The sequence below is a fragment of the Bombina bombina genome, chromosome 12 (genome assembly GCF_027579735.1).
Source record: "Bombina bombina isolate aBomBom1 chromosome 12, aBomBom1.pri, whole genome shotgun sequence".
NCBI lineage: Eukaryota > Metazoa > Chordata > Amphibia > Anura > Bombinatoridae > Bombina > Bombina bombina.
In genome coordinates this window covers 100,950,662-100,972,566 of record NC_069510.1, presented here as the reverse complement: position 1 = coordinate 100,972,566, position 21,905 = coordinate 100,950,662, and the positions used below count along the sequence as shown (strand labels likewise).

Here is a 21,905-nt window from a genome sequence, read left to right as displayed (position 1 = left end):
CATTATTCCTTAAAACAATTATGTAAGAATATAGGTCTTTTCCAATAGCTCTATTTTGGTATTTATACTCACCCTCATTTTGCAGCAGCTGGGTGGCTGGGGCAAGAGGTGGCCCTGCAATGTGGTAAGAGAATCTTCTGGCTTGGAACTGCTTGGCGTAGGATCCAGTCTGCTCCCTGGGGGCAGTTGGGGGATATGTAAAGGCAGTGCTCCTTGGGCGGTTTACCTGCATGTTTGTGGGATGTGGGGTACGGCAGGCCAGGGTCCCTGTAGTTCACAATGCAGCCTCTCCCCTCCAAGCATAAGCAAAGGGAGAGGGGTCAGGAGGCTGTCCAGCCATTGGTGGAAATACATTAAAAAAAAACAGTGGCCAAAATCCCTGGATATAAAACTGTATATCCCCCACGTTCTATGATTATTGCAGCCAGATCAGAAGAGGTGAAGCAATTAAACCCTCTGAGGATTGTACATCAGACTGTGCTGTTCCCAAATTCCACGGCTTTACTGCAGAAGATCCAAGACTCAGGATGAAGATGGTACACAGAGAACGGTTTACTGCAGCGAGACATAAGGATACCTGGAAAAACCACACGTGAAATCTCCAAGGACACTGGTGAAGGAGGGAAGGACACAGTCTGCTTCCTTGTATCCCAAAGACTCAGACATCCCTCACTGCTTCATTGTGAGCAAAGCTCTTGACCTGAAGGAGGTCAGCAAGGCAGGAAAATTAGCATTTTATTGCAGACTCTGCCATCTACCATCAAATCCTTGTCTAGATCCTTGTTACCTGTAAGTGATCTTAGCACCACGCTTGCAGGGTCAGGGCGAGCGGTGGTTCTTTGTTACTGATGAAGATTTCACACACAGCCCTGCAGACTGTCCCTACCTTGCTTTTCTGTGTATTTTTTTTTCACTGTGTATGTGAAATCTGACTCTCTCCCCTCTCTCCTTGCCGTTGGATGGATTTCACGTCAGATGTATTTAAAATCTGGTCTGGATTTCCCCTCCCAGCACATGTTTCTCCCACCCCCTCCATCTCCAAAGAATATTTTCCATATTCCCTACTGCTTTCAAGCAACATCCTGTATTATGAGAACGCAGCCATCCAGCAACAGAGGGGTTAACATTTTAACCTACTTTACCAGACAAGCTTCTTTAGCCTACAAGGGGAGTTTTTTTTAATACATAATAATGTACCACTGTCATGAATGGAAGGCGGAGGAGATAAAATCCCAAACACTTGTGTGACCAATGCATTTTTTATATTATCATTTATTTGTATAGCGCAGCGAAATTCCATGAATAAAACTGATCCAAGCAATCTGTTTATCCCTCTGGGAACATAAGCGTTAAGATTAACATATACTAATTAGAGCTGTGAAATTTTGCTTGGCATTGTGCATCAAATGCAGGGTTAAATTAACCCCTTAGCTGCCGGCAAGGGCTGCCGCTATCACCGGGCACAGCTAGCTCTCTTTATCACTGCGACAGATCACTGCGTGCTATAAAGCCCCATCTACCTACTAGCTGAATATGACAGAATGGTCAATAAGTGGCCGTCAGGAGAAGGAATCTAGAATTGAAGCCTTTCATTTTAAAGGGACAAAAAAAAAACAACAATTAATTCATCAATTTTAGAAGGAATTAGGGTAGACTTGACAGGCTGCTGGTTCTTATCTGTTTTGCTATGTTGTGCAAGTAATACAGTAGTCACCGCTGTGCAGACACAAGAAAATGGGCAAGGAATTAAAATGTACTATACTAGCCTTTCTTTTTTTGTACATTCATATATATACTACATTAGGGTATTATATAGTATTTAGTACATTATATAGCCATTTGTAAAACCTGACTTGTTTTAAACAGAATGACCCACTGTAATGATTGATATTGCACATAAGGTGGGCTCGCCAAAAAAAAGCCTTCTATTTAACATGGAACCAAAATTTTTTTAGTGATCACAATTCATTTTTTAAAAATACTTTTTAAAGAGATTTTCTACATCTAAAAGGCACTTGTCCCAAAATAGCCTTTTGACATCTATATTGTTCAACACAATTTGGAATAGTTTCATTATGTTGTGAATGTCTACAAATGTTATTTTGGATTTGGATTTGTACATATGGCCTAGAAAAGATCTATTCATAGGTACTGTATAATCTGTCTACAGTGGGTGGGCAGAAATGAACATGTATATGTACTTAAAAGGATATTAAACAGTCTGTTTCATTGTTGTAAAAAAAACCCCACTAATCAGTAACTTATACTTAATAGAAATCATTGCGACATGTATCATTTAACATTTCAAAAGGATTTAAACTTTTTTTTTAACTTAATTTGTGCAGTGTTCATTACTTCCTGTCACAGCCCAAAAGAAGGCTGTGGGGTCGATTTATGAAGCAGCAGATGCTGCTTCCGACCAACTCTACTTCAAGTCCGCCTGAAGCAGAAGTGGATACGATCGGGTTGATTGACACCCCCTAGAAATGCTTGTGCAATGGTAAATGCCGATAGCGTATGCTGTCATCATTTATCGATGTGCGGCAGATATGATCCGCTACAGCGGATCATGTTTGTCCGTCCGCACATTGTTAAATCAGCCCATGTCTCTACAGAAAGGCTTATCTAGCTTGATGTCATAAATCTTTTAGAATAACCTGAGTGAGTTTACTATTCAGATAATGCTAGAGAGGCAGTAAGTGTCTGGTTTGCTCATGCTCAAAAGTGGCAGAATGCAACTTAAAGGGACAGTCTACATCAGAATTTGTATTGGTTAAAATTGGGCCGTCCTGGCAGAGAGAGCCCTGCACAGTGAGCAGGTGAGAGAGCGGAGCAACCCACTTTTTGAGTGCACAGAGACTCAAAGTGCACGTTCCGCTCAAATAGGCAAAATTGTTGCACAGCGTGGAGGTGAACGGAAGCCAGAGGACACCACATGTGAGACTGACAGGCCACATATGTGACAGGAGGGAGCCAAGCAGGAGGCTACACGGGCCAGCAGTGCGGCCGGGTGCGGCACAGGGAGGAGCTCGACATACACAAGCAGCTTAACTAAACTTATGTAAGTTAAGGACAGTAGAAGTACCTTAGGGGTTGTTAGGGGTTGGGGGTTGGCTGCTGTACTGCCTGCCCTGCCAAGCCTGTTAGACAGTCAGGGCTGGATTGGGTTGGAGGCCAAGGGAGTTTTACCACGGCTGGGCCGGGAGAGGGCATGACTGTGCTCAAGGCAGGGCTGTGATTACCTTGTATCTAAAGCCTCTGCAGACTGCCCCTAATTTTAGTTCTTTTGACAGACTTGCATTTAAGCAAATCAGTGCTGACTCTTAGGTAATTTCACAGGCGTGAGCACAATGTTATCTATATGGCACACATGCATTAACGCACTCTAGTTAGGAAAAAAAATAAAAAAACATTCAGATAAGAGGCAGCCTTCAAGGGCTAAGAAATTACCATATGAGCCTACATAGGTTTACCTTTCAACTAAGAATACCAAGAGAACAAAGCAAAAATTGATAATAAAAGTAAATTGGAAAGTAGTTTAAAATGACATGTCCTATCTCAATCATGAAGTTCCAAAAATGTATCCTCTCTTACCTCCATAAGTCGGGGGTGGGGGGGGGCTATATTGAGAATTTCTAAGAGCTCATTTTGCAAGAAAACAAGTAAGTTATTTGCAGTTTTTATAACACAATTGGATTCTTTTTGTTTACTTTGATTTAACATATTTGTTTTTACTAAAAGAGCACTGTTTAATATCCGTTTAACACATGAAATCCTGTAGATTGTGATCAGTCAAAAAACACTCGTACCCCTAATGACTAAAACCGAAAACCTATCAGGAGCAGATATCGTAAAGACTGTGGTTGATGCCATAGATATATACAAACATAAGTTCCTTTACATAGAGGTCTACGGGAACTGTGTGTTCCCAGTAAATATATATCTATATCAGTATATAAATATATATTTATATTTGCTGCCATCGCTGCACGACTTACCCACTTCGCTGGCGCTGAAGTTCTGATGCTGTCTGTGGCGGCATCAGAACGAGGCTCCCATAGGAGCTCTCATGAGCGCAATGCTAACCCAAGCTCGCATTCACATTGCGGCTAACTTGTAATACCAGCGCACATTTATAGTTTGCTGGTATTACAAAATGGAGCTCTAATATCGCTTTCATAAAAGCGATATATAGCGCTCCACTTGTAATCTGGCACCAAAAGATTAATGAGACCAGAATTGAGCAGGAAGATGAAATTCTGCAGGATATGCCAGTTAAATAAAATGGTTACGTTTAAGGTAATGACAGTTTATTAACGTAAAAGCTTGCCAGTATGTACCCGGCTGGCACTACCTTCACCCTGTACAAACCAGACTATGGGGAATAGATTCCTATGTTCCCTGGCAGCAGCAGGAAGTTACAACACAAGGATGTTGTGTTACACAACGGGCCGTGCACACTGTGTGACAGGAGCTAATGTTCCCGGTGAGGGTCCGATTACGTAATCCTGTTTACTTGATCCCTAATAAACAGCAGTCAGTACATAGCTAGCATCATGTAAACATTACTGATGTGCTCTCACAGAGGTTGTACCATCATAGAACCTTAGCATGAAATCCAACTAACTATGTACAAAGTTCTGTAGTTTTGAATGGTATGGCTGCATTTGATAGCGTCATGTGACTGGGCTAACAAGCATTTGTGAGAGACGACAGGTGATTGGCTGGTAGTGCCAGACCCCATTTCAATCATAACAGGGATGGGTAAATGATAATAAATAAATCAGCAAAATCAAATTTATAAAAAAAAAAAGATAATACACAGAAAGATAGGCACAGCAAAAGATAAGTTAAAAACGAAAACAAACAAAAAAAAGGAACACAGAACTCTAGATTAGTGTCCTCAGAGCACACCAACAGGCCAGATTTATCAGGTAAAATAATCAGATGATCAGTAACCATGGTTACTAACCTCCATTAGTTTTTTTTTTCTCCTGTGCTCTAGCTCGATCATAAGGACAAGAGCTGAAAACTAAGTATGTGCAGATCTAAGTGTGCTGCATTTTCAAGAAGAAATCCAGCTTCGAAAAGAGCCGAATACCGCTGTCGGCCACCGTCATTGCTATTTGTTTGATGCCAAACTACCAAATGCACATGCCTGTAAAAAAATTCTGGTCCAGACAATGAGAAAGTCCCCTAATTCACTAAGGCCTAGATTTGGAGTTCGGCGGTAGCCGTCAAAACCAGCGTTAGAGGCTCCTAACGCTGGTTTTGGCCGCCCGCTGGTATTTGGAGTCAGTGATTAAAGGGTCTAACGCTCACTTTTCAGCCGCGACTTTTCCATACCGCAGATCCCCCTACGCCATTTGCGTATCCTATCTTTTCAATGGGATCTTTCTAACTCCGGTATTTAGAGTCGTTTCTGAAGTGAGCGTTAGAGCTCTAACGACAAAACTCCAGCCGCCTGAAAATAGCAGGAGTTAAGAGCTTTCTGGGCTAACGCCGGTTCATAAAGCTCTTAACTACTGTACCCTAAAGTACACTAACACCCATAAACTACCTATGTACCCCTAAACCGAGCTCCCCCCACATCGCCGCCACTCGATTAAAATATTTTAACCCCTAATCTGCCGACCGCCACCTACGTTATACTTATGTACCCCTAATCTGCTGCCCCTAACCCCGCCGACCCCTGTATTACATTTATTAACCCCTAACCTGCCCCCCACAACGTCACCGCCAGCTACTTAAAATAATTAACCCCTAATCTTCCGACCGCAAAGCGCCGCCACCTACGTTATCCCTATGTACCCCTAATCTGCTGCCCCTAACACCGCCGACCCCTATATTATATTTATTAACCCCTAATCTGCCCCCTCAACGTCGCCGACACCTGCCTACACTTATTAACCCCTAATCTGCCGAGCGGACCGCACCGCTACTATAATAAAGTTATTAACCCCTAACCCGCCTCACTAACCCTATCATAAATAGTATTAACCCCTAATCTGCCCTCCCTAACATCGCCGACACCTACCTTCAATTATTAACTCCTAATCTGACGACCGGAGCTCATCGCTATTCTAATAAATGGATTAACCCCTAAAGCTAAGTCTAACCCTAACACTAACACCCCCCTAACTTAAATATAATTTACATCTAACGAAATAAATTAACTCTTATTAAATAACTTATTCCTATTTAAAGCTAAATACTTACCTGTAAAATAAATCCTAATATAGCTACAATATAAATTATAACAGAATTTATGTTTACCTGATAAATTTCTTTCTCCAACGGTGTGTCCGGTCCACGGCGTCATCCTTACTTGTGGGATATTCTCTTCCCCAACAGGAAATGGCAAAGAGCCCAGCAAAGCTGGTCACATGATCCCTCCTAGGCTCCGCCTACCCCAGTCATTCGACCGACGTTAAGGAGGAATAATAGCATAGGAGAAACCATATGGTACCGTGGTGACTGTAGTTAAAGAAAATAAATTATCAGACCTGATTAAAAAACCAGGGCGGGCCGTGGACCGGACACACCGTTGGAGAAAGAAATTTATCAGGTAAACATAAATTCTGTTTTCTCCAACATAGGTGTGTCCGGTCCACGGCGTCATCCTTACTTGTGGGAACCAATACCAAAGCTTTAGGACACGGATGAAGGGAGGGAGCAAATCAGGTCACCTAAATGGAAGGCACCACGGCTTGCAAAACCTTTCTCCCAAAAATAGCCTCAGAAGAAGCAAAAGTATCAAACTTGTAAAATTTGGTAAAAATGTGCAGTGAAGACCAAGTCGCTGCCCTACATATCTGATCAACAGAAGCCTCGTTCTTGAAGGCCCATGTGGAAGCCACAGCCCTAGTGGAATGAGCTGTGATTCTTTCGGGAGGCTGCCGTCCGGCAGTCTCGTAAGCCAATCTGATGATGCTTTTAATCCAAAAAGAGAGAGAGGTAGAAGTTGCTTTTTGACCTCTCCTTTTACCTGAATAAACAACAAACAAGGAAGATGTTTGTCTAAAATCCTTTGTAGCATCTAAATAGAATTTTAGAGCGCGAACAACATCCAAATTGTGCAACAAGCGTTCCTTCTTTGAAACTGGTTTCGGACACAGAGAAGGTACGATAATCTCCTGGTTAATGTTTTTGTTAGAAACAACTTTTGGAAGAAAACCAGGTTTAGTACGTAAAACCACCTTATCTGCATGGAACACCAGATAAGGAGGAGAACACTGCAGAGCAGATAATTCTGAAACTCTTCTAGCAGAAGAAATTGCAACTAAAAACAAAACTTTCCAAGATAATAACTTAATATCAACGGAATGTAAGGGTTCAAACGGAACCCCCTGAAGAACTGAAAGAACTAAATTGAGACTCCAAGGAGGAGTCAAAGGTTTGTAAACAGGCTTGATTCTAACCAGAGCCTGAACAAAGGCTTGAACATCTGGCACAGCTGCCAGTTTTTTGTGAAGTAACACCGACAAGGCAGAAATCTGTCCCTTCAGGGAACTTGCCGATAATCCTTTTTCCAATCCTTCTTGAAGGAAGGATAGAATCCTAGGAATCTTAACCTTGTCCCAAGGGAATCCTTTAGATTCACACCAACAGATATATTTTTTCCAAATTTTGTGGTAAATCTTTCTAGTTACAGGCTTTCTGGCCTGAACAAGAGTATCGATAACAGAATCTGAGAAACCTCGCTTCGATAAAATCAAGCGTTCAATCTCCAAGCAGTCAGCTGGAGTGAAACCAGATTCGGATGTTCGAACGGACCCTGAACAAGAAGGTCTCGTCTCAAAGGTAGCTTCCAAGGTGGAGCCGATGACATATTCACCAGATCTGCATACCAAGTCCTGCGTGGCCACGCAGGAGCTATCAAGATCACCGACGCCCTCTCCTGATTGATCCTGGCTACCAGCCTGGGGATGAGAGGAAACGGCGGGAACACATAAGCTAGTTTGAAGGTCCAAGGTGCTACTAGTGCATCCACTAGAGCCGCCTTGGGATCCCTGGATCTGGACCCGTAGCAAGGAACTTTGAAGTTCTGACGAGAGGCCATCAGATCCATGTCTGGAATGCCCCATAGTTGAGTGACTTGGGCAAAGATTTCCGGATGGAGTTCCCACTCCCCCGGATGCAATGTCTGACGACTCAGAAAATCCGCTTCCCAATTTTCCACTCCCGGGATGTGGATAGCAGACAGGTGGCAGGAGTGAGACTCCGCCCATAGAATAATCTTGGTCACTTCTTCCATCGCTAGGGAACTCCTTGTTCCCCCCTGATGGTTGATGTACGCAACAGTCGTCATGTTGTCTGATTGAAACCGTATGAACTTGGTCCTCGCTAGCTGAGGCCAAGCCTTGAGAGCATTGAATATCGCTCTCAGTTCCAGAATATTTATCGGTAGAAGAGATTCTTCCCGAGACCAAAGACCCTGAGCTTTCAGGGATCCCCAGACCGCGCCCCAGCCCATCAGACTGGCGTCGGTCGTGACAATGACCCACTCTGGTCTGCGGAATGTCATCCCTCGTGACAGGTTGTCCAGGGACAGCCACCAACGGAGTGAGTCTCTGGTCCTCTGGTTTACTTGTATCTTTGGAGACAAGTCTGTATAGTCCCCATTCCCCTGACTGAGCATGCACAGTTGTAATGGTCTTAGATGAATGCGCGCAAAAGGAACTATGTCCATTGCCGCTACCATCAACCCGATCACTTCCATGCACTGAGCTACGGAAGGAAGAGGAACGGAATGAAGAATTCGACAAGAGTCCAGAAGTTTTGTCTTTCTGGCCTCTGTTAGAAAAATCCTCATTTCTGAGGAGTCTATAATTGTTCCCAAGAAGGGAACCCTTGTTGACGGGGATAGAGAACTCTTTTCCACGTTCACTTTCCAGCCGTGAGATCTGAGAAAGGCCAGGACGATGTCCGTGTGAGCCTTTGCTCGAGGGAGGGACGACGCTTGAATCAGAATGTCGTCCAGGTAAGGTACTACTGCAATGCCCCTTGGTCTTAGCACCGCTAGAAGGGACCCTAGTACCTTTGTGAAAATCCTTGGAGCAGTGGCTAATCCGAAAGGAAGCGCCACGAACTGGTAATGTTTGTCCAGGAATGCAAACCTTAGGAACCGATGATGTTCCTTGTGGATAGGAATATGTAGATACGCATCCTTTAAATCCACCGTGGTCATGAATTGACCTTCCTGGATGGAAGGAAGGATAGTTCGAATGGTTTCCATCTTGAACGATGGGACCTTGAGAAATTTGTTTAAGATCTTGAGATCTAGGATTGGTCTGAACGTTCCCTCTTTTTTGGGAACTATGAACAGATTGGAGTAGAACCCCATCCCTTGTTCTCTCAATGGAACAGGATGAATCACTCCCATTTTTAACAGGTCTTCTACACAATGTAAGAACGCCTGTCTTTTTATGTGGTCTGAAGACAACTGAGACCTGTGGAACCTCCCCCTTGGGGGAAGTCCCTTGAATTCCAGAAGATAACCCTGGGAGACTATTTCTAGCGCCCAAGGATCCAGAACATCTCTTGCCCAAGCCTGAGCGAAGAGAGAGAGTCTGCCCCCCACCAGATCCGGTCCCGGATCGGGGGCCAATATTTCATGCTGTCTTGGTAGCAGTGGCAGGTTTCTTGGCCTGCTTTCCCTTGTTCCAGCCTTGCATTGGTCTCCAAGCTGGCTTGGCCTGAGAAGTATTACCCTCTTGCTTAGAGGACGTAGCACCTTGGGCTGGTCCGTTTTTACGAAAGGGACGAAAATTAGGTCTATTTTTTGCCTTGAAAGGCCGATCCTGAGGAAGGGCATGGCCCTTACCCCCAGTGATATCAGAGATAATCTCTTTCAAGTCAGGACCAAACAGCGTTTTCCCCTTGAAAGGAATGTTTAGTAGCTTGTTCTTGGAAGACGCATCAGCCGACCAAGATTTCAACCAAAGCGCTCTGCGCGCCACAATAGCAAACCCAGAATTCTTAGCCGCTAACTTAGCCAATTGCAAAGAGGCGTCTAGAGTGAAAGAATTAGCCAATTTGAGAGCATTGACTCTGTCCATAATCTCCTCATAAGGAGGCGAGTCACTATCGAGCACCTTAATCAGTTCATCAAACCAGAAATATGCGGCTGTAGTGACAGGGACAATGCATGAAATGGGTTGTAGAAGGTAACCCTGCTGAACAAACATCTTTTTAAGCAAACCTTCTAATTTTTTATCCATAGGATCTTTGAAAGCACAACTATCCTCTATGGGAATAGTGGTGCGTTTGTTTAAAGTAGAAACCGCTCCCTCGACCTTGGGGACTGACTGCCATAAGTCCTTTCTGGGGTCGACCATAGGAAACAATTTTTTAAATATGGGGGGAGGGACGAAAGGAATACCGGGCCTTTCCCATTCTTTATTAACAATGTCCGCCACCCGCTTGGGTATAGGAAAAGCTTCTGGGAGCCCCGGCACCTCTAGGAACTTGTCCATTTTACATAGTTTCTCTGGGATGACCAAATTTTCACAATCATCCAGAGTGGATAATACCTCCTTAAGCAAAATGCGGAGATGTTCCAATTTAAATTTAAAAGTAATCACATCAGATTCAGCCTGCTGAGAAATGTTCCCTAAATCAGTAATTTCTCCCTCAGACAAAACCTCCCTGGCCCCCTCAGATTGGGTTAGGGGCCCTTCAGAGATATTAATATCAGCGTCGTCATGCTCTTCAGTAACTAAAACAGAGCATCCACGCTTACGCTGACAAGGGTTCATTTTGGCTAAAATGTTTTTGACAGAATTATCCATTACAGCCGTTAATTGTTGCATAGTAAGGAGTATTGGCGCGCTAGATGTACTAGGGGCCTCCTGAGTGGGCAAGACTCGTGTAGACGAAGGAGGGAATGATGCAGTACCATGCTTACTCCCCTCACTTGAGGAATCATCTTGGGCATCATTGTCATTATCACATAAATCACATTTATTTAAATGAATAGGAATTCTGGCTTCCCCACATTCAGAACACAGTCTATCTGGTAGTTCAGACATGTTAAACAGGCATAAACTTGATAAGAAAGTACAAAAAACGTTTTGAAATAAAACCGTTACTGTCACTTTAAATTTTAAACTGAACACACTTTATTACTGCAATTGCGAAAAAACATGAAGGAATTGTTCAAAATTCACCAAACTTTCACCACAGTGTCTTAAAGCCTTGAAAATATTGCACACCAATTTTGGAAGCTTTAACCCTTAAAATAACGGAACCGGAGCCGTTTTAAGCTTTAACCCCTTTACAGTCCCTGGTATCTGCTTTGCTGAGACCCAACCAAACCCAAAGGGGAATACGATACCAAATGACGCCTTCAGAAGTCCTTTATAAGTATCAGAGCTCCTCTCACATGCGACTGCATGCCATGCCTCTCAAAAACAAGTGCGCAACACCGGCGCGAAAATGAGACTCTGCCTATGCTTTGGGAAAGCCCCTAAAGAATAAGGTGTCTAAAACAGTGCCTGCCGATATTATTATATCAAAATACCCAGAATAAATGATTCCTCAAGGCTAAATAAGTGTTAATATCAATCGATTTAGCCCAAAAAAGGTCTACAGTCTAAATAAGCCCTTGTGAAGCCCTTATTTACAATCGTAATAAACATGGCTTACCGGATCCCATAGGGAAAATGACAGCTTCCAGCATTACATCGTCTTGTTAGAATGTGTCATACCTCAAGCAGCAAAGGACTGCAAACTGTTCCCCCAACTGAAGTTAATTGCTCTCAACAGTCCTGTGTGGAACAGCCATGGATTTTAGTTACGGTTGCTAAAATCATTTTCCTCATACAAACAGAATTCTTCATCTCTTTTCTGTTTCTGAGTAAATAGTACGTACCAGCACTATTTGAAAATAACAAACTCTTGATTGAATAATGAAAAACTACAGTTAAACACTAAAAAACTCTAAGCCATCTCCGTGGAGATGTTGCCTGTACAACGGCAAAGAGAATGACTGGGGTAGGCGGAGCCTAGGAGGGATCATGTGACCAGCTTTGCTGGGCTCTTTGCCATTTCCTGTTGGGGAAGAGAATATCCCACAAGTAAGGATGACGCCGTGGACCGGACACACCTATGTTGGAGAAAATTATATTATAGCTATTTTAGGATTAATATTTATTTTACAGGCAACTTTGTAATTATTTTAACCAGGTACAATAGCTATTAAATAGTTAAGAACTATTTAATAGTTACCTAGTTAAAATAATAACAAATTTACCTGTAAAATAAATCCTAACCTAAGATATAATTAAACCTAACACTACCCTATCAATACATTAATTAAATAAACTACCTACAATTACCTACAATTAACCTAACACTACACTATCAATAAATTAATTAAACACAATTCCTACAAATAAATACAATTAAATAAACTAGCTAAAGTACAAAAAATAAAAAAGAACTAAGTTACAAAAAATAAAAAAATATTTACAAACATAAGAAAAATATTACAACAATTTTAAACTAATTACACCTACTCTAAGCCCCCTAATAAAATAACAAAACCCCCCAAAATAAAAAATTCCCTACCCTATTCTAAATTAAAAAAGTTACAAGCTCTTTTACCTTAACAGCCCTGAACAGGGCCCTTTGCGGGGCATGCCCCAAGAATTTCAGCTCTTTTGCCTGTAAAAAAAAACATACCATACCCCCCCCCCCCCCAACATTACAACCCACCACCCACATACCCCTAATCTAACCCAAACCCCCCTTAAAGAAACCTAACACTAAGCCCCTGAAGATCTTCCTACCTTGTCTTCACCATCCAGGTATCACCGATCCGTCCTGGCTCCAACATCTTCATCCAACCCAAGCGGGGGTTGGCGATCCATCATCCGGTGGCTGAAGAGGTCCAGAAGAGGCTCCAAAGTCTTCCTCCTATCCGTCAAGAAGAGGACATCCGGACCGGCAAACATCTTCTCCAAGCGGCATCTTCGATCTTCTTCCATCCGGTGCGGAGCGGGTCCATCTTGAAGCAGGCGACGCGGATCCATCCTCTTCTTCCGTTGTCTCCCGACGAATGACGGTTCCTTTAAGGGACGTCATCCAAGATGGCGTCCCTCGAATTCCGATTGGCTGATAGGATTCTATCAGCCAATCGGAATTAAGGTAGGAATTTTCTGATTGGCTGATGGAATCAGCCAATCAGAATCAAGTTCAATCCGATTGGCTGATCCAATCAGCCAATCAGATTGAGCTCGCATTCTATTGGCTGATCGGAACAGCCAATAGAATGCGAGCTCAATCTGATTGGCTGATTGGATCAGCCAATCGGATTGAACTTGATTCTGATTGGCTGATTCCATCAGCCAATCAGAAAATTCCTACCTTAATTCCGATTGGCTGATAGAATCCTATCAGCCAATCGGAATTCGAGGGACGCCATCTTGGATGACGTCCCTTAAAGGAACCGTCATTCGTCGGGAGACAACGGAAGAAGAGGATGGATCCGCGTCGCCTGCTTCAAGATGGACCCGCTCCGCACCGGATGGAAGAAGATCGAAGATGCCGCTTGGAGAAGATGTTTGCCGGTCCGGATGTCCTCTTCTTGCCGGATAGGAGGAAGACTTTGGAGCCTCTTCTGGACCTCTTCAGCCACCGGATGATGGATCGCCAACCCCCGCTTGGGTTGGATGAAGATGTTGGAGCCAGGACGGATTGGTGATACCTGGATGGTGAAGACAAGGTAGGAAGATCTTCAGGGGCTTAGTGTTAGGTTTCTTTAAGGGGGGTTTGGGTTAGATTAGGGGTATGTGGGTGGTGGGTTGTAATGTTGGGGGGGGGGGGGGTATGGTATGTTTTTTTTTACAGGCAAAAGAGCTGAAATTCTTGGGGCATGCCCCGCAAAGGTAAGGTAAAAGACCTTGTAACTTTTTTAATTTAGAATAGGGTAGGGAATTTTTTATTTTGGGGGGCTTTGTTATTTTATTAGGGGGCTTAGAGTAGGTGTAATTAGTTTAAAATTGTTGTAATATTTTTCTTATGTTTGTAAATATTTTTTTATTTTTTGTAACTTAGTTCTTTTTTATTTTTTGTACTTTAGCTAGTTTATTTAATTGTATTTATTTGTAGGAATTGTGTTTAATTAATTTATTGATAGTGTAGTGTTAGGTTAATTGTAGGTAATTGTAGGTAGTTTATTTAATTAATGTATTGATAGGGTAGTGTTAGGTTTAATTATATCTTAGGTTAGGATTTATTTTACAGGTAAATTTGTTATTATTTTAACTAGGTAACTATTAAATAGTTCTTAACTATTTAATAGCTATTGTACCTGGTTAAAATAATTACAAAGTTGCCTGTAAAATAAATATTAATCCTAAAATAGCTATAATATAATTATAATTTATATTGTAGCTATATTAGGATTTATTTTACAGGTAAGTATTTAGCTTTAAATAGGAATAAGTTATTTAATAAGAGTTAATTTATTTCGTTAGATGTAAATTATATTTAAGTTAGGGGGGTGTTAGTGTTAGGGTTAGATTTAGCTTTAGGGGTTAATACATTTATTAGAATAGCGGTGAGGTCCGCTCGGCAGATTAGGGGTTAATAATTGAAGGTAGGTGTCGGCGATGTTAGGGAGGGCAGATTAGGGGTTAATACTATTTATGATAGGGTTAGTGAGGCGGATTAGGGGTTAATAACTTTATTATAGTAGCGCTCAGGTCCACTCGGCAGATTAGGGGTTAATAAGTGTAGGCAGGTGTCGGCGACGTTGAGGGGGGCAGATTAGGGGTTAATAAATATAATATAGGGGTCGGCGATGTTAGGGCAGCAGATTAGGGGTACATAGGGATAACGTATGTTGCGGCGGTTTACGGAGCGGCAGATTAGGGGTTAAAAAAAATATGCAGGGGTCAGCGATAGCGGGAGCGGCAGATTAGGGGTTAATAAGTGTAAGGGTAGGGGTGTTTAGACTCGGGGTACATGTTAGAGTGTTAGGTGCAGACGTAGGAAGTGTTTCCCCATAGGAAACAATGGGGCTGCGTTAGGAGCTGAACGCTGCTTTTTTGCAGGTGTTAGGTTTTTTTTCAGCTCAAACAGCCCCATTGTTTCCTATGGGAGAATCGTGCACGAGCACGTTTTTGAGGCTGGCCGCGTCCGTAAGCAATTCTGGTATCGAGAGTTGCATTTGCGGTAAAAATGCTCTACGCTCCTTTTTTGGAGCCTAACGCAGCATTTGTTTGAACTCTCGATACCAGAGTTAAATTTATGGTGCGGCCAGAAAAAAGCCCGCGGAGCGTTAACAGCCCTTCTACCGCCGAACTCCAAATCTAGGCCTAAGTCTTGTAAAACCTTGCCAGGCTCACACGTTCCTACTTTATTCTACAGAACAAAAAGCAGTGAGATTCCCGGTGACCTCTGCCCCATGTCACTGTTGCGGTATCTCTGAAATCCAAGTGACACCTCTAAGAAAATCTGCTCAGAAGGAGTTTTCTCTCTTAAAGGGACGTGAAACACATATTTCTCTCATTATTCAGATAGAGCAAACAATTTTAAACAACTTGCAAGTTTACTTCTTTCTATTTGTATCCTTTATTGTAGGAGAAGCAATGCACTACTGGGAGATATCAGACCACATCAGGTAAACCACTGCCAAAAGGCTTATATGTGTAGCCACCAATCAGCAGCTAGCACCCAGCAGTGCATTTCTGCTCCAGAGCCTATCTTGGTATGGTTTTCATCAAAGGATATCAAGAGAAAGCATATAAGCCAAATACAAAAATCAATCAGCTAAAAGTATCTATAAAATCAATCACTTAAGACTGACAAGTTCAATTAAAGTATCTAGCAATTCACAAATAGCTGTAAATATGGCTTGGATTAGTGAATAGATATTTTATTTGATTGGTTTTATATGGAGTTTAATAAACGTTACACTTTATTTTAGCCGATTGTGATTTTTGTATGTGATTGGCCAGTGTCACATAGCAGTGGTACTTCCAGTCTCCTTGCAGGTTGTAAGTTGGACCCCACATGGATTGCGCCTAGATGGAGGTTAAACCAGTGGGTAAAGGCAGTGATTCTACACCACATACTGGGACGCCACACCATATAAGTTGTACTCTCAGTGCTCAGAGACTGTGGATCACTGGGCATAACAAGTAAGTGCCCTCAATGACCGGATCTTTGTTTCCGTTATTACTACATGCTTACTACATAGAGTTGCCAACTTTGTTTGAAGAACGTAAGGGAGACTAAGGAACCAACAAATTATACGTAGTAAATCAGCAAATCATACAGTAGTCACTGGGGGAGGGGGCAATTCAATTTTACAAATTGATACAGTTTGCTAAAACAAAATTCTTCATACAAATCATCTTCATTCACAACAACTTTCTGGAAATACATGAATTATATTTAAAAGGTACAGTCTACTACATACATTTTTATTGTTTAATCCCTCATTGTTTAACCCCCCCAGGCACATCCTACATGGGGTGTCAATTAGTGACTAAGGACGTGTCTGACACGTCCTCTGGGCTTTCAATCGGTGGAAGCGATCGTGATCGCTTCCAGCCGCTTTCAATGTATTGCAGTGATGCCTCGATATTGAGGCATCACTGCAATACCTTTTTTATCCAACGATGCAGAGAGGGCCAGATTTTGGGGGTCAACGTTAGAAAAAGTGTGTTTTTTCAATTTTTTCATCATATTTTATAATTTTTTTTATAGTAAACTAGTGGGAAAGCCTGCCCAGAGGGCAGTCTATTGTGGTGACGGAACCACCCTGACAGCAGGTAGATTCCGAAAATGGCAGGGTGGTGAAAGAATCCATCCAGGTGGATTCTTTCACCACCCCTTTTGCTCTCTCTCCCCCCTCTCTTTTGCTCTCTCTCCCCCCTCTCTTTTGCTCTCTCTACCCCTCTCTTTTGCTCTCCCTCTCCCCCCTCTCTTTTGCTCTCTCTCTCTCCCCTCTCTTTTACTCTCCCTCTCTCCCCTCTCTTTTGCTGTCTCTCTCCAATATCTTTTGCTCTCTCCCCTCCTCTTTTGCTCTCCCTCTCTCCCCTTTCTTTTGCTCTCTATTTGCCCTCTCTTTTGCTCTCTCTTTACCCTCTCTTTTGCTCTATCTCTCCCCCCTCTCTTTTGCTCTATCTCTCCCCTCTCTTTTGCTCTCTCTCTTCCCTCTCTTTTGCACTCTCTCTTTTGCTCTCTCTCTCTCCCCCCTCTATTGCTCTCACTCTTCCCTCTCTTTTGCTCTCTCTCTCCCCTCTCTTTTGCTCTCTCTCTCCCCTCTCTTTTGCTCTCTCTCTCCCCTCTCTTTTGCTCTCTCTCTCCCCTCTCTTTTGCTCTCTCTCTCCCCTCTCTTTTGCTCTCTCTCTCCCCTCTCTTTTGCTCTCTCTCTCCCCTCTTTTGCTCTCTCTCTCCCCTCTCTTTTGCTCTCTCTCTCTCCTCTCTTTTGCTCTCTCTCTCCCCTCTCTTTTGCTCTCTCTCACTCCCCTCTCTTTTGCTCTCTCTCTCCCGCTCTTTTGCTCTCTCTCTCCCGCTCTTTTGCTCTCTCTCTCTCCCGCTCTTTTGCTCTCTCTTCCCCTCTTTTGCTCTCTCCCCTCTCTTTTGCTCTATCTCTCCCCCCTCTCTTTTGCTCTCTCTCTCCCCTCTCTTTTGCTCTCTCTCTCCCCTCTCTTTTGCTCTGTCTCACTCCCCTCTCTTTTGCTCTCTCTCTCCCCTCTCTTTTGCTCTCTCTCCCCCTCTTTTGCTCTCTCCCCTCTCTTTTGCTCTCTCTCTCCCCTCTCCTTTGCTCTCTCTCTTTTGCTCTCTCTCACTCCCCTCTCTTTTGCTCTCTCTCACTCCCCTCTCTTTTGCTCTCTCTCTCTCCCCTCTCTTTTGCTCTCTCTCCCCCTCTTTTGCTCTCTCTCTCCCTCTCTTTTGCTCTTTCTTGCTCTCTCTTCCCCTCTTTTGCTCTCTCTATTTTGCTCTCTCTCCCCCTCTCTTTTGCTCACTCTCTCCCCTCTCTTTTGCTCTCTCCCCCTCTCTTTTGCTCTCTCTTCCCTCTCTTTTGCTCTCTCTATCCCCTCTCCTTTGCTCGCTCTCTCCCCTCTCCTTTGCTCACTCTCCCCTAACTTTTGCTCTCTCTCCCCTCTCTTTTCCCCCTCTCTTTTGCTCTCTCTCCCCCTCTTTTGCTCTCTCTCCCCTCTTTTATGCTCTCTCTCTTCCCTCTCTTTTGCTCTCTCTCTCTCCCCTCTCTTTTGCTCTCTCTCCCCTCTCTTTTGCTCTCACTCCCCCCTCTCTTTTGCTCTCTCTCCCCCTTTCTTTTGCTCTCTCTCTCCCCTTTCTTTTGCTCTCTCTCCCCTCTTTTGCTCACTCTCATCCAACTCTTTTGCTCTCTCTCTTTCCTCTCTTTTGCTCTCTCTTCCCTCTCTTTTGCTCTCTCTTCCCTCTCTTTTGCTCTCTCTCTCCCCTCTTTTGCTCTCTCTCTCCCCTCTCTTTTGCTCTCTCTCCCCCTCTCTTTTGCTCTCTCCCCCCTCTCTTTTGCTCTCTCTCCCCCCTCTCTTTTGCGCTCTCTCTCCCCTCTCTTTTGCTCTCTCTCACTCCCCTCTCTTTTGCTCTCTCTCACTCCCCTCTCTTTTGCTCTCTCCCCTCTCTTTTGCTCTTTCTCTCTCCCCTCTCTTTTGCTCTCTCTCTCCCCTCTCTTTTGCTCTTTCTCTCTCCCCTCTCTTTTGCTCTCTCTCTCCCCTCTCTTTTGCTCTCTCTCTTTTGCTCGCTCTCTCCCCTCTCTTTTGCTCTCTCTCACTCCCCACTCTTTTGCTCTCTCTCTCCCTCTCTTTTGCTCTCTCTTCCCCTCTTTTGCTCTCTCTATTTTGCTCTATCTCTCCCCCTCTCTTTTGCTCTCTCTCTCCCCTCTCTTTTGCTCTCTCTCTCCCCTCTCTTTTGCTCTATCTCTCCCCTCTCTTTTGCTCTCTCTCTCCCCTCTCTTTTGCTCTCTCTCTCCCTCTTTTGCTCTCTCCCCTCTCTTTTGCTCTCTCTCTCTCCCCTCTCTTTTGCTCTCTCTCACTCCCCTCTCTTTTGCTCTCTCTCCCCCTCTTTTGCTCTCTCTCCCTCTCTTTTGCTCTCTCTCTTGCTGTCTCTTCCCCTCTTTTGCTCTCTCTATTTTGCTCTCTCTCCCCCTCTCTTTTGCTCACTCTCTCCCCACTCTTTTGCTCTCTCACCCCACTCTTTTGCTCTCTCACCCCACTCTTTTGCTCTCTCTATCCCCTCTCTTTTGCTCTCTCTATCCCCTCTCTTTTGCTCTCTCTCCCCTCTCTTTTGCTCTCTCTCCCCTCTCTTTTGCTCTCGCTCCCCCCTCTCTTTTGCTCTTTCTCCCCACTCTCTTTTGCTCTCTCTCTCCCCTCTCTTTTCCTCTCTCCCCTCTCTTTTGCTCTCTCTCTCCCCACTCTTTTGCTCTCTCTCTCTCTCCCCCTCTCTTTTGCTCTCTCTTCCCTCTCTTTTGCTCTCTCTATCCTCTCTCTTTTGCTCTCTCTCTCTCCCCTCTCTTTTGCTCTCTTTCCCCCCTCTCTTTTGCTCTCTTTCTCCCACTCTTTTGCTCTCTCTCTCCCCTCTTTTGCTCTCTCTCCCCTCTCTTTTGCTCTCTCTCTTCCCTCTCTTTTGCTCTCTCTCTCCTCTCTTTTGCTCTCTCTCCTTTCTCTTTTGCTCTCTCTCCCCTCTCTTTTGCTCTTGCTCCCCCTCTCTTTTGCTCTCTCTCTCCCCTCTCTTTTGCTCTCTCTCTCCCCTCTCTTTTGCTCTCTCTATCCCCTCTCTTTTGCTCTCTCTCCCCTCTCTTTTGCTCTCTCTCCCCTCTCTTTTGCTCTCGCTCCCCCCTCTCTTTTGCTCTCGCTCCCCCCTCTCTTTTGCTCTTTCTCCCCACTCTCTTTTGCTCTCTCTCTCCCCTCTGTTTTCCTCTCTCCCCTCTCTTTTGCTCTCTCTCTCTCCCCACTCTTTTGCTCTCTCTCCCCCAACTCTTTTGCTCTCTCTCTCTCCCCCTCTCTTTTGCTCTCTCTTCCCTCTCTTTTGCTCTCTCTATCCTCTCTCTTTTGCTCTCTCTCTCTCCCCTCTCTTTTGCTCTCTTTCCCCCCTCTCTTTTGCTCTCTTTCTCCCCCTCTTTTGCTCTCTCTCCCCTCTCTTTTGCACTCTCTCTTCCCTCTCTTTTGCTCTCTCTCTCCTCTCTTTTGCTCTCTCTCCTTTCTCTTTTGCTCTCTCTCCCCTCTCTTTTGCTCTCTCTCTCCCCTCTCTTTTGCTCTCTCTCTCCCCTCTCTTTTGCTCTCTCTCTCCCCTCTCTTTTGTTCTCTCTCTCCCTCTCTTTTGCTCTCTCTCTTTTGCTATATCTCCCCCTCTTTTGCTCTCTCCCCTCTCTTTTGCTCTCTCTCTTTTGCTCTCTCTCTTGCTCTCTCTCACTCCCCTCTCTTTTGCTCTCTCTCTCCCCTCTCTTTTGCTCTCTCTCTTTTGCTCTCTCTCTCTTTCTCACTTTTGCTCTCTCTCTCCCAACTCTTTTGCTCTCTCTCTCTTGCTCTCTCTTCCCCTCTTTTGCTCTCTCTCTTCCCTCTCTTTTGCTCTCTCTATTTTGCTCTCTCTCCCCCACTCTTTTGCTCTCTCTCTCCCCACTCTTTTGCTCTCTCCCCCTCTCGTTTTGCGCTCTCTCCCCTCTCTTTTGCTCTCTCTTCCCTCTCTTTTGCTCTCTCTTCCCTCTCTTTTGCTCTCTCTTCCCTCTCTTTTGCTCTCTTTCCCCCTCTCTTTTGCTCTCTCCCCTCTCTTTTGCTCTCTCTCTCTCTCTCCCCTCTTTTGCTCTCTCTCACTCCCCTCTCTTTTGCTCTCTCTCTCCCCTCTCTTTTGCTCTCTCTCCCCTCTCTTTTGCTCTCTCTCCCCTCTCTTTTGCTCTCTCTCCCCTCTCTTTTGCTCTCTCTCTCCCCTCTCTTTTGCTCTCTCTCTCCCCTCTCTTTTGCTCTCTCTCCCCCTCTTTTGCTCTCTCCCCTCTCTTTTGCTCTCTCTCCTCTCTTTTGCTCTCTCTCTCTCTCCTCTCTTTTGCTCTCTCTCCCCTCTCTTTTGCTCTCTCTCTTTTGCTCTATCTCACTCCCCTCTCCTTTGCGCTCTCTCTCTCCCCTCTTTTGCTCTCTCCCCTCTCTTTTGCTCTCTCTCTCCCCTCTCTTTTGCTCTCTCTTCCCTCTCTTTTGCTCTCTCTTCCCTATCTTTTGCTCTCTCTCTCCCCTCTCTTTTGCTCTCTTTCCCCCTCTCTTTTGCTCTCTCCCCTCTCTTTTGCTCTCTCCCCTCTCTTTTGCTCTCTCTCTCTCTCTCCCCTCTTTTGCTCTCTCTCACTCCCCTCTCTTTTGCTCTCTCTCTCTCCCCTCTCTTTTGCTCTCTCTCCCCTCTCTTTTGCTCTCTCTCCCCTCTCTTTTGCTCTCTCTCCCCTCTCTTTTGCTCTCTCTCTCCCCTCTCTTTTGCTCTCTCTCTCCCCTCTCTTTTGCTCTCTCTCTCTCCCCTCTCTTTTGCTCTCTCTTCCCTCTCTTTTGCTCTCTCTTCCCTCTCTTTTGCTCTCTCTTCCCTCTCTTTTGCTCTCTCCCCTCTCTTTTGCTCTCTTTCCCCCTCTCTTTTGCTCTCTCCCCTCTCTTTTGCTCTCTCTCCCCTCTTTTGCTCTCTCTCACTCCCCTCTCTTTTGCTCCCTCTCTCTCCCCTCTCTTTTGCTCTCTCTCCCCTCTCTTTTGCTCTCTCTCTCCCCTCTCTTTTGCTCTCTCCCCTCTCTTTTGCTCCCTCTCCCCCTCTTTTGCTCTCTCCCCTCTCTTTTGCTCTCTCTCTCTCCGCTCTCTTTTGCTCTCTCTCTCCCCTCTCTTTTGCTCTCTCTCTTTTGCTCTCTCTCACTCCCCTCTCCTTTGCGCTCTCTCTCCCCCCTCTCT

General features: G+C 44.5%; 1 protein-coding gene across 1 annotated transcript in view; it reads right to left on the bottom strand.

The window, feature by feature from the left end:
• Positions 1 to 885, bottom strand: part of FGD1 (FYVE, RhoGEF and PH domain containing 1) — a 147,543-nt gene extending 146,658 nt beyond the window's left edge. The window contains exon 1 of the mRNA XM_053696045.1: positions 73 to 885. Within this exon, the coding sequence (XP_053552020.1) occupies positions 73 to 232 (160 nt within the window). The 5' untranslated portion in view covers positions 233 to 885. The remainder of the gene's footprint in view (positions 1 to 72) is intronic.
• Between the last annotated feature and the right edge of the window lie 21,020 nt (positions 886 to 21,905).